Source organism: Phodopus roborovskii, unplaced genomic scaffold (assembly GCF_943737965.1).
Source record: "Phodopus roborovskii unplaced genomic scaffold, PHOROB, whole genome shotgun sequence".
Classification (NCBI taxonomy): domain Eukaryota; kingdom Metazoa; phylum Chordata; class Mammalia; order Rodentia; family Cricetidae; genus Phodopus; species Phodopus roborovskii.
Genome location: NW_026126482.1, coordinates 13279958 through 13307112, shown reverse-complemented (window position 1 = coordinate 13307112; position 27155 = coordinate 13279958). Strand labels below are relative to the sequence as shown.

The following is a 27155-nucleotide window of genomic DNA, read 5'->3' as shown; positions in this document are numbered from 1 at the left end:
AAGTTAGCTAGGCGGCCACATCCACGCCACACTGTGTGGCTGCTGAGTGGCGGGAGCCCTGAGTGCATCCCTAGCACTCTCTGTCCAGATCCAGACGCGTGGTCAAAGCACCAGCTGCTTCCTGGTGCCCTACCTGCCCCTTCCAGGTTAACAGAAAGTTGTCCTTACCCAAACTCCTGAGGGAATCTAGCCCTGGGGACAATGACCCCAGGCTGGCCCAGACAACCTACATCTGCCCAACACACCCGTCAAAGGATCATGATTAGTGTTAGCAGGCCAGCTTAGGCCAGCCTGGGAGACAGTGCCCTCTACTTGTTCCCTAGGACAGACACACCCTTGTGTATCCCCGCCCATTCCCTGTTCCCTCAGACAGGGACACATGTGAGCTGCTTCCTACCTGCTTCTTCGTCCATGACCTGAAAGCACCATTGAGAATTTTAGCTCCTTGAACTAAATGTGGGGGCAGCTGTTTCCCAGACTTGTGAGAACCTAGGAAGGACACAATAGGTTAGTGTGGTGGCTGCTTAGCCTGCCCCAGCAAGAGGCCTTCTGGAGGCCACTGCCCCAGGCCACTTGTCCAACTGCCAACGGTTCTCCTTGGAATCTGGGTACCTGCTCACCTGGCACCTGCCCTGCAGGGAAATGACTGACCTTCATTCTCCTCCCATCTCACACAAGAGGGCCATGGGCAGGACGCTTCTCTTTCCCCTCTCTGCCCGGGAACACCCAGCCCTGTCTTATGGGTGGGAGCTTACACCAAGCCCCCAGAGACCGTCTTATCCTATGTCCTAAAGGGTCATGGCCAGGCCTCACAAAGGGCCAAGATATCCCTTAGAGCAGGGCTGCAGGCTCAAATTACCCAACCTAGAGTGGCATGTACCTTTGAATGCTTCCAACAGGTGCTTCCCCATGTACCAGCAGGCAGTTTCAAAGTTGGGAAACTGAGTCAGGCTTCCTAGTTTTAACCTTCTTTCCACCTCATATGCCCTGGAAGCCACAGGAAAGAACCAATCAGTGCAGGGAGCTCAAGCAGGCCATCTCAGGCTTCCCCACTGGGCCCAAAGTGACCCAAAGTGATGGCCACCATGGGTGGAAGCAGAGGGTTGTGGTTACCAGAGAGGCTGACCACAGTCCAAGAAAGATGACAGCAGCCTTCCCAAACCACCACTAGGCTTGCCCTTGCCCAGGTCATGGAACCTATTCCTCCTTCCCCTTGGCGCAAAGATGTCAGCACAGCAACCCACAGGCTGGGCGCAGCCAGGAGTATGCCCATGGTGCCCACTAGGATTGGCAGCGCTATAGGAGCTCCCTACCTCATCTGCATCTCCACGCTGAGGCTGTGGAGGAAATGTCCAGCGAAGGCCAGGCAGTCCACGGGGGTGAGTGTGGCGTATATCCAGCCTGGGAGAGACATGCAGAGCTGTGGCTATGACCATTCTTCTCCTCCCGCACTCGCCATGAACCCCAGTCCTTACCATCCCAGGCCTTGTCTCATTGTTCCTCCCTGCCCAGGCCAGGTAGGAACCCCTGAGACAGATGGAAGACAGGGTGTGTCTGGGGTGATAGGCCGTGGAACACCCTGGTATCAGACAGATAGAAACTGAGGCCTAGGAGCCAAGGGAACATGGTCAGGACGCCCCTGGGCAGCACTGCCACCAGGAGAGGCAGCCTGACCTCAGACCTGCCCACACAGGGGTGAGAAGAGACAGAGCTGGGACTGTTACTCTCCTAGAGGATGAGATTTATCACTAGGTTATTCCAGGAGATGGAGCTGGGGCTGGAACCCAGAGAACCTATAATGCCTCACAAAGTAAGTGTGAGGATGCCTTTGGGGAAGAGGAGGCCCTAGAGCCAGAGTCAGAGGCTGAGTTCAAGTCAGGATCCAGGACCTCTTTTGGATCCTGATGTTAAGCAAGAAACCACATACATAATCACAAGGGAACCTGCAAGTGGATCAGCTCCTGGGCGGTACAGTGGGCGGGGCCTGTGCTCCACTCTCAAAATGTGGTCAAGGAGCCAGTCATTGGTGGCGCACGCCTTTAATCCCAGCACTCGGGAGGCAGAAGCAGGTGGATCTCTGTGAGTTCGAGGCCAGCCTGATCTACAGAGTAAGTTCTAGGACAGGCTCCAAAGCTACACAGAGAAACCCTGCTTCAAAAATCAAAAACAAAACCAAACAAAATCTGGTCAAGTTACTTTGGAGGGAGGGAGTCTTTTGGAGTGGACATTTTTTAGCTCTGGGATTCACCCTCCCAGGTGAACCTGGCAACCTCAGCTGCTCAGGGCATACCTTATTACATAAGTCTAAGCGTTCCTTAGGAACACTTCCAAACACCCATCCTCCTCCAGAGCCACTGACTGAGCCAGGTCTCCCATGCCAAAGGCAGCTAACCACACAGCTCTGAGGTAACCTAGTGCTGACTGGGACAGGTCCAGCATACAGGCTTCCTGCTGTGAAAGGTCCACTGCTGGCCCTTCCATGAGGACTGGGCCAGGGAAGGAGCCAGCCAGGGACAGGAAGACAGCCAGAGGGATGCAGTATGAGGAGTGTGGCAGTGAGCATGATGGCCAGTGAACCCGGGCCCCGCACACTCACCGGAGGGGATGAAGAGGGTCTGTCCCTGCTTGACAGTGCACTTGTAGCACTTGTCCACCTGGTCGGCAAAGAACATCTCACTGTGGTTGGAGGCTGACCGCCAGCGCTCATACAAGGAGATGTTGGCTGAGGCTGGCCGGATGAGATAGAAGATCTTCTCCCCCTGCCAAAAGAGCCCACTGGCAGAGCTGTAACACCAGGGATGTGGGGCAGAGCCCATCTGGTGCTGGGCGCTGAGGTGAAAGATAATCTTCTGGGTGCTGAGGATGCTGGGGTAGGAGACAGGGCCCACTGGGTGCTGAGGATGCTGGGGTAGGAGACAGGGCCCACTGGGTGCTGAGGATGCTGGGTAGGAGACAGAGCTCACCAGGTGCTGGGGATACTGGAGTAGGAGACAGGGCCCACTGGGTGCTGGGGATGCTGGGGTGGGTACACAGCCCACTAGGTTTCTGGGGATTCTGGATGGGGCAGCTGGTGTGCTGGGGAACACTAGGATAGATGGGGAGCCCACAGGGTTCTGGTAGCATTATGGATAGGGGTCAGTCTTCTCAGTGATGAGACTCTTTACTGGGGATACAGCCTACTAGAAGATGGGGCACAGAGGCAGGTAGCAGAGTGCAGCAGTCTGGGGCAATGGGCCTGGAGCAGAGCCCTTTACAGCCCGCTGGGGTCAGGTGGTAGGTCCTGACTTGAAAGGCATCCTCTCGGGCTCATCACTCCTGCCTGCAATGCTGCTTTGCATTTTGGAAGATTCCCTGTTAGGATGGTTCTAGGTGTGTGAGCCCGATAGTCAGGAGCAGCACACACACTACTCCACAGCACTACAAATCCCATGTGTGCTCTGGGCTAATAAAAACACAAACTGCCAACCAGCGAGTCCTTAGCAGCTCTGTTCTCAAGAGCTTCTGGGCTTCCAGACTGGATTAAATGATAGTCATCATTTCCCCATGTGGTCGGTCACGTGCAAGCCCAGGCCAGGCTCTGCACCCAGAGCAGAAAGAGCCTTGTTCTCATGTTCTGGGAACAGACGCCATGATGGCGTCCTCAGAGTCTCATAGGGCCAGAATGGGTATGTGAATCCAGCACCCCAGCTCAAGCATAGCTGGTCTGGAGAAGTAGAGCTTGCTGCCAGTGGAGCCAGAGCTCAGGGTTTCTGTCATTCTGTACATCTTGTTCTCTTAATTTCTCCTCTGTCTCTGTGATAAGCCCTTCAACCTTCCTGACTGGCTCAAACACCCGCCATCTTGCCTGCTGATGTCAGTGTGGTTGCTAAGAAGTCTCCCAGCACCTCTGCATTCCACTTGGGACACTAGGTGACACAGGGGCCTCCCCTAGTTGTTAATGAGCCCTAAGCACATTAGGAAGGGTAAATACATGTATGACCCTGGTCCCAGATGCTCCTCTAGCCATACACATCCTGCTGACCTCCTGCCCCCAGAACTGGCCATCGTAGGATCCCCCTACGCAGGAAGTGGGTGACTTCCTGGTCAAAGACAGGGTTTGGAAGGGGCTGGAATCCCGAGAATAGAAAATAGGAGGTCAAGGATGAGGTAGGTCTTGAGGGGTGTGGCTCACCTTGAGAACATGGTACCAGGCCGAGGCACCCCCAGAGTCTATGTGGAAGTCAGTGTAGCTGTCCTTCACACAGATCAGGCAGTACTTGGTCACCTTGGGCTTGGCCAGCAATGCATCATCAGGCCAGTAGTTTTCCACCCACGATAGTTTCTTCACAATGTCAGGTGGCTCTACAAAGCTGGACATTCTAGGGCCATAAAAGGAAGAGTAGTCAGGGGGACAGAGCCCAGAGCGCCCCTTTTTAATGCAGTCTAAGGTAGGAACAGAACAAGGCCCCTTCCACGTGCTACCTCAAGAATCTGCAGGCCCTGGCAGTCACCTCACTTTTTAGGTGAGTAAAGCAAGGGTTCCAGAGGGTGGAAGGAGCTTGGCCACTGCAGGGGGCTACGGAGACCACGGAGGACTGTCTCCACCCCAGGAAGAGGGGTGAGCCTTTAAAGTGGCCCACTGGGGTTGGGACCACAAGAGTCTCAGAAGAAATGTTTCTCATACATGCCCAGTGCCTCCTGCACCATTTAAAGAAAGGGCGCCTCTCCCCAGGGCAAACACAGGCAGCCCATATACTCCCTGTCACATTTAGCTGCTGTCAAATCAGCTACTTCACTTCCAGGGAAGGTGGGAAAAGGCAGAGGTGACCTGGTGTGTTTTTTTTTTTTTTTTTATTTTTATTTTTTTCAACTTGACATAAGCCAGAGTCGTCTGAAAAGAGGGAACCTCAATTGAGAAGACGCCCCCATCAGACTTTCCTGTAGAGCATTTCCTTGACTAATAACCACATGGGAGGACCCAGGCCACTGTGGGTGGCGGTGCCACCCATGAGCAGGTGGCCCTGGGATGTACAAGGGCAAGCCATGGGAAGCAAGGCAGTAAGCAGCATTCTTCCAAGGCCTCTGAGCAGTTCCTACCTCCAGCTTCCTCCCTGACTTCTCTGCATGATAGACTATAGCTACAAAATGAAATGAACCCTTTCTTCCCCAACTTGCTTTGGTTATGGCATTTTACCTCAGCAACAGAAAGTAATCTAATCCAACTGGGGTTTAGTGAAATGTCAGCGACATGTGCAGCAACAGAGAACCCAATATGAGTGTTCTTGCTGCCTCAGGCCAGACAGGGTCTCTCATGTCTTTACAAGTAGCCCGCGAGTCTCTCTACCTTGCCTCTGTTGAAGGCCACATACACCCTGACCAGCCTGTCTGCAGTAGGTCTGTATAACCTGATCCTCCATATCCATTTTACATATGAGCTAGCCTTCCCCATGCTTAGGTAGAACTCCTGCACCCCTGACTCAACCCCTGGTCCCCAACCTCCTCCTACATCATCAATGTGACACGTGCAAATGCTGCAGTTGGGGATTCCTCCCTGTGGGACAGGCACCTTCCACTTCAACTCTGCTGACCTGCACACCTGTCCTGCTCATCTTGCTCAGTGACCCCCAGGGAACCCATGCCTCCTTCTGTAAACAACAGATCAATAAAAACCTTGCTAGGTTTTTAATGCATTTGGGTGAAGCCTAGGACCCACAAAGGCAGCAGCCCCAGGCTCCTCTCCTCTCCCTGTCTCTCTGCTCCTGATCTTCATGGGTGTGACTTCCAGGCTTGCTATGTCTCTCCTGGTTGGTATATAGGAGCTCTCCGTCTCCATGAAAACGCCACCAAGAACCATAGCCTGGTCCTGTCACTCCAGCCTCAAGACAGGGCAGAGCTTGTGCACAATTAAGCCACAGACACCCCATCCCACAGGGATCATACCAATGATAACACCTGGGACCTGTTGGGACATTTGTGAGCGGCCTCATAAGTCAAGGTGAGGAGTAGGCCTAGGGGAGGCGCAAAGCAGCGCTGTGTAGGTGAGTAAGCATGTGCACAGAGGGCGTCGGCACATGTGGCGGGGGTATGGAATGGAAGCGGTGGCAGTGAGTGTCACGGTCATGGATGTGCTGTGTCTCAGAGTGTTCATGAGTGTGAATGTCCAAGGATGTCTGTCTTGAGTGTGTCTACATCATGTCCTATGAGTATGCCATGAGTATGGGTGCGTCGGTGTGCTGCCTCAGTGTGTCATGAGAGGATGGCATTGTGCTGTGCCTTAGTGTCGCCGTAGGCACGCATGAGAGCATTACAAGTGTGAGTGGGTGTGTGCACTGTGTGTTGTGAGTGTATATCAATGTGCTGTGCTTCCCTGTTTGTGTGTCACACTTCCAAGAGTGTCTGTGTGTCACGTGTGTGTGTGTGTGTGTGTGTGTGTGTGTGTGTGAGTGTGTCAGCTCAGCATGCCATTAGCATGTCTGAGGAGCCTGCGCCTCTGGAAGGGACTCATTCATACGGCCTCAGTGGCTTTCTCTGGGAGTGGGGTGGCTTCCTTTTCGATCCTACTTCACCTGAGCTGTTTCAGTGTGTTTTTAAGAGAAAGGAGAACGGAGCCTGCATGATTTCTGGGCAGCTCACAGGACAGCAACAGGCCACACAGAGCAGGACACCAAGTCAGGGTTTGCAGTTTCCACCCAGCGCAGAACCCCATGCAAGGCCTCAGTCCCCACACCAGGCTAGAACCCCAAACCAGGCTTCACAACTCCAGAACGCTGTGCAGGACTCAGAGCCAGCTCTTGGAGCCCTCACAGCAGGATGGCTCAACGCGACCATCCTGAGAAATGGAGACTGGTGACACTGATCCTGAGCCAGACCCACCAAGCCCCAGCCCGGGGAGGCCTGTCACCTGGTGTCTGAGAATTCGAGGTTGGTCACATTGAGAACACGCTTGCGGTTGGTGCTATAGTAATAGTCCACAAATTCTTTCAACTTCATTTTGCAGTCTTTCTGCTTGGTGACATCTGTGACATCCACGCTTCTCTCCGGTCCTGGGGAGGAAGAGGGAGGACATGAACACGACAGGAAACTGCTATGGCCTCCCCGAAGGACATGATGAGGGTGGACAATTACAGGCCCTCAGCTGCCCTTGCACACTGTCCTATGGGGAGTGCCCCATACAACAGATAAGGGCTGACCTTATGTCTTCTACCTGTGATTGCTGTGGATTCACAGACTAACTGGTGCTCCTTTCCCAGACCCAGTAACACTGTGACCTAATGAATCTCACCTCAGCTGGAAAGGCCACATCAGCAAATAAATACACAGATGCATAGTCAACTTGAGCTTCAGATAACTGCAGACATCTTGGCGTTAAGTACGTCCAAAGTAATATTAAAATTAAAAGCCAGGAGCCCTACATTTCAAGGGCACTTGTTTGGTATGGATACACAAAGGCTTGGTCCTAGCTTGTGCTGCTATTTGGAGGTAGTGGAACATTTAGGAAGTGGGGAGGAGGTCAGGTCACAGGGAGGTCCCTGGGGAGGACTGGAGGGTCCTGGCCCCTCCTTCCTTTTGCTTCCTCATAGCATATGGGTATATCATGGGCCTATGGCATGAGCAGTTTGCTCCATCACACACAGCCTTATCAGGGGGACCCAAAGCTTTGGGGCTGATGATTATGGACTTGTAGACCTAGAATCATGAGTTCAAATAACTTTTCCCCCGCTTTACAAATTATTTGCATCAAATATTTTATTACAGTGATAGAGTTCTAATACAGGAGAACTAATACAGGCACCAACTTGAGGCTCTGATTAATCGATGACTAAAAGGGAGAACACTTATCCTGCCCTTCCTGCAGCTGACGAGGAAAAGCTGAGGCTCTTCAAATAACCAAGGACAGAAAAGTCATGGCCAAGAGAGGAAGAAACAATACAGAATGGACAGGCAAATATGCCCTTTTGCTGGGGTCCACAGTGGCTGCTCTAATACAAGGTGGAAGTTTCTGGAACACCTGTGGACAAGACACCAGGACACCAGGCCCCACCGACCATGGCAGCATCATTATATGCGTGTGTTAGGCACTGCAGATGTCTTCAAAGATGAAGGTGCACCCACTGGGAAGGGAGAGCCACAAATCCTTGAGTGAGAAGGCCTGGAAGCTGAAGTTTATGGGAAAACACTGGGCACAGTGACCTGCCAGATGCCACAGCAGGGACTCTGCCGTCCAATCACATCCTGGATATGACAAATTCTGTAGGACCCACCAAACTGACAAAATGGTAGGGCTGTCTGGTTGTCACAGAAGATATAAGGCACGTGAAAACTAAATGCTCCCATGAGTCATCTTTAAATTAAGTCAAATGATGAAACGTGAAGAGTCTTTTGTATTTCTGGAGGTAAAAACCCAGGACCTTGCACAAGTAAACAGGTGGAAGTGTGTGTGTGTGTGTGTGTGTGTGTGTGTGTGTATGTATGTATGTATACATGTGGAAGTCAAAGGATAGCTCTCAGGAGCTGGTCTACACCGTCTACTCTGCTTGATTTGAGCAGGGTCTCTTTGTTCTTTGCTGGTACATACTCCGGACTAGCTGGCCTGCGAGCTTCTGGGTGATTCTCTTCACCCCAGGCTTCCATCCCACAGTGGGGTGCTGGGGTTAAAGACGTACACTACCACATTAGCTTTTTATGTGGGCTCTGGTTATCAGACTTACATGGCAAGCCTCCTCTACAGCTCTAAGCAGGAATTTTCTGAGAGAACTGGGGAGAATTAGGCCAAAGTATAAGCACATCCAAATTGCAGCCCACAGCCACGTGTGTCCCAGGATAGCCAAGAATGTGGCCCAACATATTTGTAGATGGTAACATCACATCACAGTGTCAGAAGACACCCTGGGACTCTATCAGGGAACTACCAATGTGGTGCAGTGACTTAATTGCAATTATGTTTAAAACTATGTTCAGCTAGCACTGGAGTTCATGGGCAAAAAGATGTAGGCAAAGGTAGATCTTAAAACACTTTAGGGGGGAAATGTTTGGGGAGGAGAAAACCAACACAAAGCTGGTGGGTTTGTGGCCAACAGCCAGGTACATAGGCTTGCTATTTGTTTCCTTCATTTTGTGTATTTTAAAATGTCCCATGTGCCAGGTGTGGTAGCAGAGGCTGGCAGAGCTCTGTGAGTTCAAGGCCAGCTTGGTCTACATAAAGAATTCCAGACCAGCAGAGCGACACGGTGAGGCCCTGTCTCAAACAAGCAAACAAACAGATAAATAAAACTTCACAAAAGTCAGGGAGGTGGATCATTGGGTAAAGCAAAGTATTTGTGTATTCTGAGCTCAGGACCCTAGCATGTAAAGTGGAGGGTGTGGCCTGTAAAGCCTGCACTGGGAGAGAGAAGCAGGGAGATCACTGGGGCTCCAGGTTCAGTGACAGATCCTGTCTTAAGAGCCTTAAGCCTCACCTACGCTCATTAGATCAAGGATAAGGCCAGGGTGCTTATCCACAGCGCAGTTCCTCATCCCAACACCTCCCACTCCAGACTCCTACATGATACACAAAGGGTAGTACTTACCCACATAGTTCTCCACGTCACTCACATAGAATGTCGGAGCAGGGACAGCTAGGCCCAGTCCATCTTTCTTGGGGACAAGGATGGGCTCGGTGAAGCCATGCTCCTCCATGTAGCCCACTGTGAGCTGGCTACCTGGCACACGGGACACCACATCTTCAGCACTGTGGAGAAAGGGTGTGTCAGGGGCCTCAGGATAGCTGGCCATGTGCCTCCCGTGCTCCTGGAGTTTGGCCCGTCACAGCGCCCTGAAAACTACTAAGACAGCTGTAGGCAAGTTTATGGTACTGATTTCAGCAACCCACCACTGAGAGTAGGGCACCCAGGTCCAATGTGATGGGCACATGGAAGCCAGGTACCACAATGATGAGAGACAGAAAGCTCTGCTGTGTTCCAGAATGCTGGCCATCCACACTTTCCACTGCACCACAAGCAGGCAGAAAGATAACATCGCCTGGGTGGGTCTCTCTCTCTCTCTCTCTCTCTCTCTCTCTCTCTCTCTCTCTCTCTCTTCCTCCCTCTCTCTCTCCCCCTCTCAAACCCCTGCATGGCAAAGAGAGAGAAAACAAATCCTTCCACTTCATCTTGTAAAACTCACAGGCTAATCTTAAAGTCCACATGGACCATGTGAGGGAACCAGAATAACAAACACAATCTTGAAAACGTAAAGCAAAGGTTGTAGACCCATAGCTCCTCACTTCAAAACTTATTACAGGAGTCAAGTGTGGTCCTGGCACAAGAACAAATATAGACTGGTACCTAGAATTTTTGTCCAGACATAAATGAAGACATTTACAAACAAATGATTTCAACAGAGATGACGAGATAATAGCAAAAGGCAGTCTTTTCAACAAGTGATGTTGGGGGGGGGAGGAAGTTATTTAGATTTTTACTTCATTCTATTTGCAGAAATTAACTCAAAATGTATCAAAGGACAAACTAAACGCTACAACTACAAAACTTTTAGAAGACAGGAAGATAAATCTTCATAACCTTGGATTTTGTGAAGGTTATAGATAGCAACAAGAACACAAGAAACAAATGAAAGATTAGATAAAACCAACAACATCAAAAGTACTTTCTGCTTCAAAGGCCACCATCAAGAAAGTCAAGACAGACTACAGGGCAGGAAATATCTGCCAATCATGTACAAGGAATATTCATATAGAATATGAGAAGAGGCATTGGAGAGATGGCTCAGCAGCTAAGATGGAATATTTCCAGGGGGCTCACAACTGCCTGGAACTCCAGCTCCCGGGGACCCAGTGCCCTCTCCTAGACTCTACAAACACCTGCACTCATGAGCACATATGGCCACACAGACACAAACACATACACAGAACTTTTTAAAGTCATTAGCATATGTAAAAGACTTTTATGAGTCAACAACAAAAAGGTTATTTTAAAGGGTGTGAGGTGGCGAGGCTCGAGAGGTGCCCAGCACTTGTTGCTCTTGCAGAGGACCCAGGTTTGGCTCCATACCTACAAGGTAACTCAAAACTATTCATAATTCCAGTTTCAGGAGATCTGATGCCTTCTTCTGACCATGCATTCACTGCATATGCAAAACACTCATACACATAAAATAAAATAAATCTAAAAATATTGGGGGGGGGGAGGTTCAAGACGGGGTTTCTCTATAGCTTTGGAGCCTGTCCTGGAACTTGCTCTGTAGACCAGGCTGTCCTTGATGTCACAAAGATCCACCTGCCTCTGTCTCCTAAGTGCTGGGATTAAAGGCATGCACCACCACCATCTAGCTAAAAAAAACCTTGTGTTAAGTGTGAGGCAGGATCAGTGAGGTGACTCAGCTGCCTGCCACCAGGCCTGTTCATGCACATGAATGCATGGGTACACATACACAAATAAATGTGTAAGTATAATAAAAAGTGTTTAAAATGTGAGGCAAAAAGCTGGGGAGATTTCATCTCGAGAAAGAGAGACAGACATAGAGAGAGAAAGAGAGAGAGAGGGAAAGAGAGAAAGAGGATGAAGGGAAAGAGAGAGAGAGGGAGAAGGAGAGAATCATGGCTGTTAAACAACACCCGGGGCTATCCTCTGCCTCCAAATGCAGGTGCACACATGTGTGTACACACACATAGTGTATGAGAAAATTATCTCAGTAGATTCTCTAAGAAGAGACAGAAAGGCCCACATATAAACTAAAAGTTGTTCAACATCTTTATCATGAAGGACATGCAGGTCAAACTATAAGAGTCCATTTCACACCCACAGGATGGCCAGATTCAAAAGCTCGACAGTAAGGGGAGCTGGTAGAATGTGGAGAGCCCCCTCCTGCAAGGCTGGTGGGAATGTCACATGATGCAGCTGCCTTGCAAACCAGCCTGGCAGTTCTCCGACAATTAAACACAGAATTTCCATCTGACCCAGTGGCTCCACACTAAGAAACAGAAACACATGACCACACAAAACGTGTACATAAATATTTAGACCACAATTATTCATAGTAGTCAAAAAGTAAAAATATAAAAACAAAAACAGTAACAGCCCAAATGGCCATCAGCTGAATGATATAAACAGCAAGTGGTTCAGCCAGACAATAGGATACTATTCAGCCAAAAGGAGAATGGAGTCCTGACAAATGCTGAAATGCAGATGAGCCCTGAAAATAATCAGAATAAAAGAAGCCACCCAAATACTGGGTGATTCTATTTCTAGGAAATGTCTCAGTAAGTAAATTTACACATGAGAAAATGGGCTCAGCAGGTAACCGTGGTTTCTCAGGACCATGGGGAAGGAGAAGTCTATAGGCTTTCTTTGCAGAGATGAAAGGCTCTGAAGTTAACTAGTGAAGATGCACACACCTGTGATTATTCACACACCTGTGAGGATGCACACACCTGTGAGGATGCACACACCTGTGAGGATGCACACATCTGTGAGGATGCACACACCTGTGAGGATGCACACATCTGTGAGGACGCACACACCTGTGAGGATGCACACATCTGTGAGGACATACACATCTGTGAGGATGCACACACCTGTGAGGATGCACACATCTGTGAGGACGCACACACCTGTGAGGATGCACACATCTGTGAGGACATACACATCTGTGAGGATGCACACACCTGTGAGGATGCACACACCTGTGAGGATGCACACACCTGTGAGGATGCACATATCTGTGAGGATGCACACACCTGTGAGGACGCACACACCTGTGAGGACGCACACATCTGTGAGGATTCACACATCTGTGAGGATGCACACATCATCTGTGAGGACATACACATCTGTGAGGATGCACACATCAACTGTGAGGACACACACATCTGTGAGGATGCACACATCTGTGAGCTGTGAGGATGCACACTCTGTGAGGATTCACACATCTGTGAGGATCCATACAACTGTGAGGACGCCCACACATATCAAGAGCTCCTGAACTTTATATGAGCATGTTATGGTAAGTGAACTGCATCTCAGAGAAGTCAGGGGAGCTGGAGAAGCAGCACTCCACTCAGAGGAGCCAGGGTAAACGGCTCAGTTGCTCTCGTGAAATCACATAATAGGCATCAAAAGAAACCCAGCAATTGAGAACTCTCTGTGCTGTGATATCACCCTTCCAAACAGAGAAATGTAGATTTCTGTCTGACAGACAGAGCAAGACTCACAACTGTGGGTGACCCAGAACAGCTTCCTGAAACTTCCCTTTGCCCATTTCTTTGCCATACCTCAGAAAGAACAAGGCAGTAGGCAGTAGAAGGAAGGCAAAGGCCTCTGCTAGGTGGCAAGGGCATGAGGCAGGTGGCCAGACAAGGAAGGTGGCCAGGAAGGAGAGAGGCACTTTCCACCCAGACGAAGAAAGGACAACAGTAGTGCCAATGTGTGTCCTCAAGAGGTCCCGACAGAGGAGAGAACACAACAGGTTCTGAATCTTTGCTCTCCTGGAGAAGGGAGTGCCCAGCGAAAGGCGTGTGCATGGAGAGAGACACTACGCACAGCCATGGGTGCAGTGATCGGAAGATGGAGGGAGCGGGCAGGGCTCCAGCAGATGGGTCCACCCCGGCGACAGCACTGCCTGGACCCCACCAGGAGAAGGTTTGCCCCACGGAGAAAAGCCAGTTATCTGTGGAAGGCAGTTCACCTGGAGAAGGCCCTACCACCACTGAAGGACCACCACCTGGGTAAGGATGGGGACGGTCCACCCACCTATGGAAGGTCACCTACCTGGGGAACGTTCGGCTCCTCAGCTCCTTGATGAAGAGCTGGCTGCCATTTTGTACTGGCTTCATGTCCGGCATCTGCCCAGGGCCATGTTTGTGCCAGGTCCGCTTTTTCTTGACTGTAGAGGACACAGGAGATGGGTCTGTTCCAAGCACAGCTCCCACCCAACTTTGGAGGCCCTACACCTACAAGGGGAATCCCAGCTGGGCACCGCACGGTGCAGAAAGGAAGCTAGGGAGCTCACACACACAGAGAACTCAACACCTCCCGCACAGACCCTGCCAGTCCACACCTGCACCTTCTATCATCTTCCCTGCCTCTCACAATGGGGCTCACACTTCACTCCAGCCCTGGCCCTCCTCACTCAGGCACCTCCTGGAAGGTCCCAGGTGCTCGCCATCCCATAGTGGGAGGACACACCCTGCTTGGCCTCCACATGAAGAGCTGCCACCTTTTTGCCAGGACCTTCCCTTTCCAACACTTCTTTCCCCACCCCCCCACCCCATCCACACCCCCTACCCCCACCCCCACCCCCGGTCAGTGTGCCCATGAATAGACCCACGAAGGTGGCCTGAGGTCAGGGACGGCAAGCAGGCCCTGGTACTGCACTTGTCATGCAGTCCTCTGAACAACAGAGGGCGGTGCTGGGAACCAGGGTTCTCACCCCAACCCCAAGGCGGGGTGTGTGTGTGTGTGTGTGTGTGTGTGTGAGTGTGTGTGTGTGTGTGTGTGTGTGTGTGTGTGTGTGTGTGTGAGTGAGGGCCTGAGTTAGCGATGGGGAGTGGGTCCCATCAGCCAGCTGAGTGCACTGTGCCACACAGACGTGACTCAGAGGTGAGGCTGCCAAGCAGCGCCACTGCGTTGGCCTCTGCCACATAAGGCACCTCGTCAGCCAGGCTCATGTCTATGAGCCTGAGACTCCTGTACCAAATTTTTCTTGGTTAGATAAACCTATGTCATGGCCTTGACTAAGACCCACAGGCCAAAATCACCTCACAGAACACAGAGAGACTGTGGAGCTGAGCCTTACAACCCACACCGCTGTTGCTCATGAGGAAAAAGCAGCATGGGAGGCCCTGGCTCCTGTGCTCCACTGCAGGCCCTGCTTCAAGCCGGGGGGGGGGGGGGTGCCTTTCAACCTTGAGAGGGTTCCCAGTGCTAGCCACAGGCTGATGCTCTGCAGGAGCATGGGAGGGCCTTTGTCACCAAGGCTTTGGGGATCAAAGTATGACTAAACCCAGTGTCACAGACAGGCCCTGCTCATAGTGCTCAGACACTCAGGTCAAAATAGACTGTAGGCTGGAGGGAAAGGGCCAGGACTTTGGACCATGGTGCCTGCAGGAGTACAAGCCTCTCGATAGCAGCAGTGAGCATAAACTGCAGTCTTTACACAGCCCCCTGTGAGCACTCCCACAAATGGACATTGTGCACACACACTTGAGCATGCTCTAGCTGGCCCGTGCCCTAGATCGCTGTGTTGAAATCCTTAGTCCTCAAGGTGATTAGGAAGTGGGGCACCTGGAGGAGACTAAGTGGTGAAATTAAAGTTCTGGTGATACAGACAGAAGGCACAGGAGTCTCCCTCATCCTCTACCCTGTGAGAAGATGCCCAATATGCTAATGTCTTGATTTTGTACTTCTCGGTCATCAGAATGACATGAAATTAATTTTCTGCTATTTAAGTGACCCAACCTGTGGCGTTCGTTACAGTGGTAAAAACAGACAAGCATGTACATGGGCACAGGTGAAAACACAGTCACCTTATGCACATGTCACTCCCTGGGAGCTGGTGGTAGGAATGGGCTCCTGGATCACTGTGGAGTTTGTGCTCAAACCCCTGCCAAGCCCAGGGGCGTGGTCTTGGTGAGGCACTGCACACACCTTCCCCAATGGATAGGTTCTTGACACCAATCAAATGCTGTTTCTGAGGGTGCCGTCAGTACCAAAAGAATCAAACTGTTGGCCACTGATGCACCCTGCTTAGCCCCACACCACTTTCATTCCACCCTGGGCAGACTCAGGCAAGAGCCCACAAGTCAGGACCCCTTGGAACATTTGTGACTCCTGGGAGAAGCTCAATCCTAGGTTCCAACTTCTTCCTCTCCACGATCTAGAATCTCCTTAGAAATGACTCCATGATGCACTATGAAGCATCCAGGGTGGCGTGACCCTAGCATCTTCCAGATCACCTTCACCAGGGACCCTAGGATAAGCACACACAACCTTACCCAATCCTCCTTAAGAACATACCTGCTGGAATCTTCCAATCTAACCCTGCTTTGCTCTGCCATGAGCCAGACTCCCAGGCCCACAGAATAGTCCTGTCCTGGTGGAAGCTCTCCATGTTTGTCTCCTTTCTGATATAAAGGTAAAGAAACCCTGAGCATAACAAGGTGTCAGGAGAATGAGAACACTCCTTGCTGCCCTTATCATCAGTGACTTAGCTGACACAATGTTGAGACACTCTGAGCACAAGAGCTGTGTGTCTGGGGAGGTCTGGAAGGCACCTTAGGAGTCCTGAACTGGTAGATGCTAAGGATGTACTAGGGCATGACAAAAACCAGAGCTGCCCCACCATTCCAGCAATGCACATAGGCCAGGCCCTAGAAGGGCCAAGAGCAGCAGACAGAGCCCAGGAGTGGGGAGAGCCCACCCACCTAGAATCAGCCTCACCAGGAGCCAAGTGAGCCTCCAATGTTCCCAGATTTTTGGATAAGCCTTGGCTCACTAAACAGGAGTGTGGACCCTCTATTGCCCATGTCCCTATTGCCTGTGTACTAGAGTCCTCTGTGCCTGTAACTTCCACTTTCTGAGTTGCCCGTGTCTCTCCCATTGCCTGCATCCCTACCTCAATACCCCCACTCCACTGTCTGCAGCTCTATGTTCACAGCCCTTAACCCACAGAGCCTGGGGATATGGTCTCTCAGCTTGTACTGAGTAGCTGGGTGAGGTTCTCCTGAAAGTGACTAGGACAGGAGCTAGACACAGTCCCCTGTGACCCATCCTAATCCCCCATCTCAACCAGTCCAGCCTCAGGCACATACACACAGGTGCAGTCCCTGTGCTCCTACGGACCACAGCTCTGCTCCCCACTTGTAACTAGGGCTCAGCCTTGGAACTCAAAGCCTACTTGGCTGAAATTGAACAGTATGAGCTGAGCCTACACCTTGGGTATTCCCTCAGCACCTGCTGTACAGCAGGGCCCAGAAAACAAGGGCAGGAAGGGGGAGCATGGGACACACAGAAGCAGGCAGACCCTCAAAGCCTTCCCGCGTGGCTGCTGGGTGGGGTAAGCCAAGCTTCTAGAGGATGGACAATAGAGACGCTCATAAACACACATGTGCATGTGTGGCTTGGCTGAGCTGGGAGCCCTGAATACCTCTTTTACCAGCTGAGCCCCAAGCCCACTTAACACTTAACACGGGCTAGCCAGTCCACTGTAGGTGCTAATGTGGCCCTGGCAAGGCCTTGGTGGTGGTAGAGTCTGCATGGCTGCCTCTGAGGACAAGAGTCAATCAGACAGCAGTCAGCTAAGCTGGAGAGTAACCTTGGTGTTCCACATAGGCTGAGGTACTTACGCGTGGACTTGCCATGGGTTTTCTCGCAATTCGGACAGTGGTAAATGTCGATATCTGGCGCCTCCTCCTCTTCCACCCCAACACAGCTGAAACAGGAGGAGACAGACCATTATTACTCTCACCCCTGGGCATCTTCCATTCATAAGCTCAGGGTAGCTCCTGCTCACTGCTGGGGACCAAGGCCAGGGGCCTGTGTGGGACCATGGTCCTTGGAGGGGGTAGGGTGGGGAGAGGAGGGCTGTAGAGTCTGTAGTGGCATCCACTGCAGGTGCAGATGCTCTCTCCGAGGGTGCAGGGCTGTGCCACTCACCCGACAGGCCTGCCCTAGTGAGGACCACCTCCATCATCACCCTGGAGGGCAACGGAGTATCTAGGAGCCTGTGGCACAGCCCTCTCTAGTGGTAGCTAGGGAAGAGAACACACCTGGGAAGACAGGAGAATCCTGAGCTACAGCACAACCACTTGCCCCACTCAGCCTCAGGAGGTCAGAGCAAGTTTGAGGAACAGTGACCAATGTGTCCCCTTCCTCTTCCCTCCCAGGAGTTCCTGCAGGACCTGAGAGCTGTCAGGAGACAGCTACTGGCTCCAGTTAGTTGGCAGCCAAAAGCCCCGTGGCGAGTGAGGACATAATCAAAGGATGCAGCCCACAGTGCCAACAGGCGCCCAACACCCCAACGGGCAACTGAAAACAGCCCACAGTGCCAACAGGCGCCCAACATCCCAACAGACAACTAAAAACAGCCCACAGTGCCAACAGGCACCCAACACCCCAACAGACAACTGAAAACAGCCCACAGTGCCAACAGGCACCCAACACCCCAACAGACAACTAAAAACAGCCCACAGTGCCAACAGGCGCCCAACACCCCAACGGGCAACTGAAAACATGTTGCACTATTCTGACACCTTCCCCTTTGTTACAGGAAAAGAGAGACCAGCAGAACACTCGGAAAACTCAGCTGTGTCGGCAGGGTGTTGGGACAGGTGAATCCCAAAAATGGGAAAAATCACTGGATTGGAAAACACACCAACACACCTTGCATTGAGCACAGACACAAACAGAGCCACCTGGTGTATTTTAAAGTGGCATTTCCGGAGGGCAGCCACCGTCTCCACCCGGGAAGGGGAAGGAACTGGCTGTCTGAAAGCCACCAGTGTGTACTATGCAGGTGACTTACACAGAACAAGCTCTACAAATCCATCAAGAGACAATGTTCCCAAACTGCATCCAGCTGTATTTACCATGGCTTTTAAAATGTGTTCTTTTGTCTTTTTTTTTTTGTTTGTTTGTTTGTTTTTAATGTATGGCCTTATGATGTATTGGCTCATAGGGAGCCACTATAAGTTTTATACCTATTAAAAATAAGTAAGAGGTCAGTGTTTAGCTGTGGGTCTGATTCTGCTTCCATCAGCTACTGGATGAGGGCTCTAGGATGGCATATAAGGTAGTTATCAATCTCATTATAGGGGGAGGGCATTTAAGGTAGCCTCTTCAGTATTACTTAGATTGTTAGTTGGGGTCATCCTTGTAGGTCTCTAGACATTTCCCGGCACCAGGTTTCTCTTTAAACCTATAACGGCTCCCTCTATTATGGTATCTCTTTTCTTGCTCTCCTCTATTCTTCCCCTGACTCAATCTTCCTGCTCCCTCATGTCCTCCTCTCCCCTCCTCTTCTCCCCTTCTCTTTCTCCTAACTCCCCCTTCCCTCCCCGCATGCTCCCAATTTGCTCAGGAGATCTTGTCCCTTTCCCCCTTTCAGGGAGCCAAACTCCAGGAATCCAGTTGCAGAGAGGGAGGAATGATGAGCAAAGGGGTCAAGACCAGGCTGAAGAAACCCACAGAAACAGCTGACCTGAACAAGGGGGAGCTCATGGACCTCAGTCTGATGGCCTGGAAACCAGCATAGGACTGACCCAGACCCCCTGAACGCGGGTGTTAGTTAGGAGGACTGGGCACTCTATGGGGTCTAGTGGATCAGTATTTATCTTTAGGATACGAATGGACTTCAGGAGCCCATTCCACATAGAGTGATACTCTCTCAGCCTAGACGGAGGAGGGGGGGCACGAAGGTCGGGCTCCAAATGATGTGACAGACTTTGAAGACTCCCCATGGAAGGCCTCACCCTCCCTGGGGGAGCAGAGAGGGGATGGGATGGGGGTTGGGAGGTACAGGGGAGGAGGGGAGGGTGAGGGAATTGGGACTGACATGTAAAACAAGCTTGTTTCAAATTTAAATTAAAAAAAAAAAAGTAAGGGGAGCTGAGGAGGTGGCTCAGTCAGTAAAGGGCTTTGTGGTGCAGGCAACAAGATCTGAGTTCAGACTCCCAGAACAGATACGAGAAAAACAGGGTGTGGTGGCATGTGCGTCTAGTGCAGCACTGGAGGGGTGAAGACAGGCATTTCCAGGGGTCTTACTGGCTGGGTAACCTACCCTAATCAGTGAGCTTCTGGTCTCAATTAGAGACCCTGTCTCAAACATCTGACTACAAGGACAGGGTGTGCCCTGGGGCCCCACCTGGAGGTTACACAGCAGCAGAGATTGTGCAAGGTTCACCCACTTCTGAGATAAAAAGCAAGGAGCACAGCTCACCTGGCACTCTCTCACATTTCTGTCCTCATCAATCCCAGTCCTTCCCCAGCCCCATCTTTCCTAAGATGTTCCCACCTCATAAACACAAGGAAGAACCATGTGAGCACCTCCATCGATACAGAAAAAACACTGCAAACTAACACCTAATTATATAAATTTATTTATTTTTATTTGGGAGAGAAACACTGAATTTCTCTGTGTAGCCCTGGCTGTCCTAGAACTCATTCTGTAGCGCAGGCTGGCCTCAAACTCAGAGATCCACCTGCCTCTGCCACCTGAGTGGTGGGATTAAAGATGTGCGCCACAATGCCCCGCCCTCATATTAATCTATACACTAAGAATAGAAGGGAACTTCCTCAGCAAGATAAAGGTGTAACATGAAAAACTCACAGCTAATATTACACAGAATGGTGAAAAACCAAGCTTTGCCCAGAAGATGTGAAATGAGGCAGCGTGTCTGACATAATGTTAGAAGGTACTAGTCAGGGCAATTGTGGAACACAAATTAAAAGCCTTCAAACTGAAAGGAGTAAAATGATCTTTATCTGCAGACAACATGCTTAAATATGCGGAAAATCACGTGGAAACCCTATATATAAAACATGCTATCACTAACAGATAAAAGGAGAAGTTATAGGATGCAAGATTAACACACAAGCACAGCTGTGTTTCTAAATATTGGCAATAGATAATCTAAAAGAAAATGTAGAAATTGATTACACAAGCATCAAGAGGGATAAACTATTTGGAGGAAATGTACCTCCGAGAAGGTTTGTGCACTGCTGAAACAGGGTAAAGGCTGATTTTAAACACGTATGGAATTGTGAAGGACCCTAAATAAACAACACAATCACCAACAACAAGGCTGAAGTTAAAAGAATATATACTTCACAACTTCAAAACTTACAACAAAACCATAGTAACTCAAACAGTGTGGCACTGGCATCTAGTTAGAAACAAACCACCAGAATAGAATCAGAAATAAACCCACATACCAGTGGTCAATTAATTTTTGACAAGGGTTGTAAGATCATTCAATTAGGAAAGATTATTCTGTATGTGTGTGTGTGTATGTGTGGTACTGCATACTCATGGGTTTGCAGATGTACACGCCTATGCACACGCATGTAAAGGCCAGGCCAGGGCAGGGCACTGGCTGTCTCCTTCCATTGCCCTTAGCTTTGCTGTCTTGAGTGAGCAGGGTCTTTCACTGAACCTGAAGCTCACTCGCCATTTTAGCTAGACTGTCTGGCCAGTGAGCTCTCAGGGTCTACCCCTTAATACCCACCCGATGCCCTACACAGAAATGAACTGAAAGCAAACTGATCAACCAAATATAAAATCTAAAATGATGAAACTGTAAGAAGGAAACATGAATAAAATCTTCCTATTTTTGGATCTGGCAGTGGATGATAGATACGCCACCAAAGGGATAAGCAGCAGCAACAATTACAAATGAGGAACTGGGCTTCATCAAAATTAGAAACCTTTGTGCAACATTTCATCATGGATGGGAGGGGCTCATGAAATCCCACCCCTTCCTGCAGGGCAGCTAACGGTACTAGGTAGGGAAGGGAATACTGTTTTCTTCAGTACTGTACCTTTAATAAGTTGCCTGTGCCCCAATAAATAACCCCCATGCCCATGCTCATGCAAGAGATTCCAGTTAAACACGGTGGCTCAAAAAAGGAGGAGGGAGAGGAGAGGGCTTGAAACTAGCAGGGACTTGTTGGAAATGAGAAGAGCTTCAATGGGAGAGGGAAAGGACAGGGAACATATAAGAGTGTGTGCGAAAAAGACCAAAATGATTATATATATATATATATATATATATATATATATATATATATATATGAATGAATGAGGCCAAAGAATTTTTTCAATTCAATTAAAAACATTTTTGTGCATGGAAGAACACTGTTGAGAAAGAAAAGGCCACTTAAAGAACAAGAAAAAAATATTTAAAAATTACATATCAGATAAGGGTCTACTATCCAAATACACAAAGAACTCTTATAGCTCAATAATAAAATAATCTAGTTTTAAAATGATCAAATGACTCAGACATTTCCCCAGAGAAGATGAACAAATAGCCAACAGGCACATGAAATGATACTGAACATTCAAGTCATTAGAGAAGGACAGATCAAACTCCAGCAAGATGCAACTTCACACCCAGTGGGATGTGGAGAGAGTGTGACCCTTCCATAATTTCCCCAATTGAGAAAAATGGAAAACGGTGCAGACACAGGGGGGAAAAAAGCATTGACTTCCTCAGAAAATAAACATAAATGAAATATGAGCCAGCAGTTTCACTCAGCTATATAACTAAGATTTAAGAATTGGCATTCCGGGCAATGCCCTAGTCACAAAAAATAGTAGGACGTACAGTAACCAAAGGGTAAGGCATCCAATATCCAAGGACAGGTGGATGAGTCTACAACATGTGCTCATACACATAACACATTATTTAACCTAAAGTTTACATATTCAGCAACACATATGAATAGAAAAAAAAACTAGATTGGAGGGGAGGAACCCAATGCAGTGTTAATACTGTATAACAACTCTCGGGCAAAATGTCTATAGGACGTAAGTCTAGGGAGACATGGCAAGTGAAGTGCCTGAGGGTAGGAAAAGAAAGGATTTGGGGTTTATGACCAAGGGACACTGGCACAGTTCCATAAAACATTCAAACCCATTATGGGGCAACCCCACTGGTCACAGAGTATTCACACCAACTGCAGAATATTCACACTAGCCACAGAGTGTTTACACCAACCATGGGGAATTCACACCAGCTATGGAGCATTCCCTCCCTCCCCCGAGACAGGGTTTCTCTGTATTACTTTGGAGCCTGTCCTAGAACTAGCTCTGTAGACCAGGCTGGCCTCAAATTCACAAAGATCTGCCTGCCTCTGCCTCCCGAGTGCTGGGATTAAAGGCATGTACCACCAACGCCCAAGCTATGGAGCATTTTACACCGGCCATGGAGAATTCACACCAGTCATAGAACAATCAATCACACAGCCATGAAACATTCACACAATCTATAGAGCACTCACCAGCTACAGAGCATCATATAGGTCATGGAGTGTTCACACCAGCCATTCACAAGAGAATTCAAGCTGGCCAGGAAGTGTTCACACCGCCATGGAGCCTGTGCAATGGGTCTGGCTCTGACTTGCTTATCAGGGAATTCTATTCCATAGGCCCATTTATAAAACAGATTTACTTACAGAAAACCCAAGCACAACAGGTAGAAACCACACTTCCCCAAGGATGAAGTGAGTCACTTATTGTCACTCAACTCTAAAGCCATGTGTTTTGTTGGGTACATCTCAAATGTTGCTGATGACAATGCTCTGTGACTTTTCTAAGAAACTCAGGGTTAGCTGAGGTCCTTCCAGAGACAGCTGTACCCACTCCCAGAGGAAGGGAGAAACCTTGGGTCCCTTCAAGTTTCATTGCCACCATCATTCCACTTACAGGACACAGCAGTGATGTCCCCAGGTCAAGATGCTCATGATGACAGAGCTGACAGGCATTTAGGGCTATGCTCATGAAATCTGACTTCTGACTCATTTAAAAGTATAAAAATCACATTTACAGGTTTATTTAAAACATCATTTGTTGGAAAGAAGTCAGCAAGGCCCACACTTGTTATTCTAATTAAAGCCAGGTCGAGAGCTGGGTGTGCTGTGTATACCTGCAAGCCAGCACTCTGGAGGCAGAAGCAAGAGAACCACCATAAGTTCAGGGCCAGCCTGGTCTCTATAGTGCGTCTGGGGAAAGCCAGAGCCACCTGGTAAGACCCTACCTTAAACAAACTGAGGAAGCTGGGTCAGGGCTGGCTGCATGTGTGCCTGAAAGCACTGGCCCCTGCCCACATAGACACAGTCAACACTGCCTCCCAAAGCCCAACGGGGGTCACTGAATCCCTCTTGAGCACAGTAATAAAGACATTCGGGACAATGGGACAGCTTCCTATTGCACTGAAAAACATCAGGAACCAAAATAAATGATCACTTGCAAATGAGTCACAAGTGCCTACCAGAGAGACTTCGGTCATGCCGAAACTGTGTGAAGGATATAGCTGTGAAAATACCATTTTGTGTACAAAAATTGGGTGAGGAAACAGTATCTGACTGACTAGTGACTAAGTTGTAATTTACACAGTTACAGAAAGGGACACACCACAGTAAGAAATACCCACTGGAACTTGCAGTTAGAAGGGCATTGCTGATTGTGTTAGTCAGCTTTCTGTCGCTGTGACAAACACCTGAGAAAATCAACTTTAAAAGAGGAAAGACCTTATTCAGGCTCGGAGTTTGAGAGGTCTTAGTCCAGACTCACTAGCCTCCTTCTTATGTCTGTGGTACACAGGAGTATGGTGGGAACCGGTAGCAGAGAAAGCTTGTCTTCCTCAGCACAGCTGGGAAGCAGACTGAGAGAGATGTGGGGGAGGGGTGGGTATGCCCTTCTAGGACACTACCTCAAAGACCTTACTTCCTTCCACCAGCTTTCACTTCCTCAAGGTTCTGCCACTGCCCAACCACAATACAGGCTGGGACCAAGGATCCAACACACAGGCCTTTGGGGGACATTACTATCCAAACGTTCACAATGATGCTGTAGAAGAACACACACACACACACACACACACACACACACACACACACACACACACACACACACACACCAGTGGTAGCAGGAGCCCATGTCAGCACTGGAGACAGCTGGCATTTTGTTTGTGTGTGCATTAGGGAAACATGTGTGCACATGTTCAAGTGTGTGCATGCATATGTGGGTGTGACTGCATGTGTGGAGGCCAGAGGCCAACACTGGACATCTTTCTTGATTGCTCTCCACCTTCCTTTCTGAGACAGGGTCACTTGCTGAACCTAGAGCTTACTGATCCCGCATGCACACACACACACACACACACACACACACACACACACACACACCCAAACACAAAGAGATCTTGAGAAAAGCCCACAGACAGAGAAGAAAGGATAGACTTACATCCAATTTCTCAAAAACCATGGGAGCAGCAAGAATATGTAGTAAACTATTTAAAGGGCTTGGGGAATCCAGGAACATATGGAATTCTGAGTCTAGCAATCTTTAAAATTTCCATGTGCATATGGCAGTCGGAGGGAGGCTTGCAGGAGTAGTTCTCTCCTTCCTCCGTGGGTTCTGAAAGGGAACTAAGATAGCCAAGCCTGTATGCAATGTCTCCTACTGGCTTAGCCAGCTTACCAGTCCCCTTCTCGACTTAATTAATTAATTTAGTTTTTCTTTTTGAGATAGGGTCTTACACAGCCTACGCTGGCCTCAGTATACATCCAAGTATGACCTTGAACTTTTAATTCCCCTTCCCAGTGCTGGTGTTATAAGTATATGCCACCATGTCCAACAAAATTATCCTTCCAAAGTGAAGGAAAATAATCTCTATATTTTAGACAAAAATTGTAAGAACTAGTCATCAGTGTACCTTATTTCCAAGAAATATTAAAGTCCTTTAGAGAGAAGAAAAATTATAAAGACTGGAAATTCAAATTATATAATGAAAGGATCCCATTAAAGAAATAACAAAAGTTTTAATTTTCATACTCTTTAAAACATAACATTTACTTATTTACTTAGTGTGTGTGTATGTGTGTCTATCTGTCCGTCTCACTATGGTGTCTATGTGGAGGCTAGAGAAGTACTTGCAGGGGTTAGTTCTCTCACCATCTTAGGCCCAGGGATTGAACTCAGGAGGTCAAACTTGGCAATAGTGCCTTCACCCACTGAGGCATCTCACTGGTTCCTATTTCTCACATCCTTAATTGACCTAATTGATAAGTATTTGTTCAAAATAATAGCAACAGTGTACCATGCCTGTTGTTTATGGATAAGTCAAGTTAAAAATAGCAATGTTATAAAGCATGAGAAAGAATCCTTAAATTACTGCTTCTTTCTCTACCAAAAGCAACTAGAGTCTTGCGTGTGAGAGGACTTGGAATAGCCATAAATGTACATTGTAAACTCAAAGGCTACTAACTGTATCAATAACTTCTTGTTGGTGTGATAAAACACCATGACTGAAAGTGAGTTTATTTTGGCTGATGGTTCCAGAGGAACAATCCATAATGTTGGGACTCAGGGCAGCCAGTGGCCATAGCTAGAAACTAAGAGACGACATCTTCAACCACAAACACAAAGCAGAAAGACAAACCAGAAGTGGAGTGATGTTACAAACTCTCAGAAACACTATAAAGCCCCCCAGAAACACATTTCCCCTAGCAAGGCTGTGTGTGTGTGTGTGTGTGTACATATACATACATTGGCAAAGAGTAAGAAACAGTAATAGATATGGTAAATAGTAACTGAACTATATCAATAATCACTTTAAATATCAGTGTCATAAATGTACTAATTAAAAGGCAGAGACCATTATAGCAAAAAAGATAGCAAAAAAGAAAAGAAAAAAAGAGATCCAACTATGTGTGGTCTAACAGAAACCTACTTTGCATGTGAAGACTCAGACATTAAATCTTAACTAAACAACTCAATGCTCTCAAATTTCACTGACTTGCCTGAAATGGACCAATTCCCTAAAGACACATTCTGCTAAACAAAGACAGACATTTGAGAGGACCTTTATTTACTGAAGAACTCAATCAGTAATTAGCAAACCTCTAAAACAGAAAGCACCAGACCCAGATGAGCTCACTAGTGAATCCTATCAAATGTTTTACTAAAAAAAAAAAAATCACACCTGGCTCCACAATCTATTTTAAAGGATCAAAGAGAAGGGAATCAATCCTTCCTAATACATTCCACAAGAGCGGCCTTGCCCTAATACATAACCAGACAAAGATGATACAAGAAAACTGATCAGAATCTCTCATGAATAGTGAATATCAATACAAAAAATTCCATCAAAATACTAGCAAATTCAATCCAATACTATAAAGAATTATATACCATGATCAACTGGGATTGATTCCAGGCATGCACAGCTGGTTCAATATTTTAAAGTAAATTTACATAATATATAACAGGTTAGACAAAAAAATATTACATAATGAATGTTTGATTAAAAACTCAAGTCTCACACATGATTAACTATTAGCAAACTAAGCATAGATAGAAACTTGTGATAAAGAATATTTACCATGAACCAAAAATCCCACAGCAAAAAACCAGAATCCTGCCAAGATAAGAAAATTATGATCTCAAAAAAAAAAAAAAAAAAA

General features: G+C 48.5%; 1 protein-coding gene across 1 annotated transcript in view; it reads right to left on the bottom strand.

Moving 5' to 3' along the window:
- The window catches only part of Phf2 (PHD finger protein 2), a 69490-nt gene that overhangs the window by 16668 nt on the left and 25667 nt on the right, over positions 1–27155 (bottom strand). The window contains exons 2-10 of the mRNA XM_051194318.1: positions 17315–17400; positions 13740–13854; positions 9546–9706; positions 6881–7022; positions 4172–4358; positions 2597–2759; positions 1314–1401; positions 881–987; positions 398–489 (exon numbers count right to left, since the gene is read on the bottom strand). Of these exons, the coding sequence (XP_051050275.1) occupies positions 398–489; positions 881–987; positions 1314–1401; positions 2597–2759; positions 4172–4358; positions 6881–7022; positions 9546–9706; positions 13740–13854; positions 17315–17400 (1141 nt within the window). The remainder of the gene's footprint in view (positions 1–397; positions 490–880; positions 988–1313; positions 1402–2596; positions 2760–4171; positions 4359–6880; positions 7023–9545; positions 9707–13739; positions 13855–17314; positions 17401–27155) is intronic.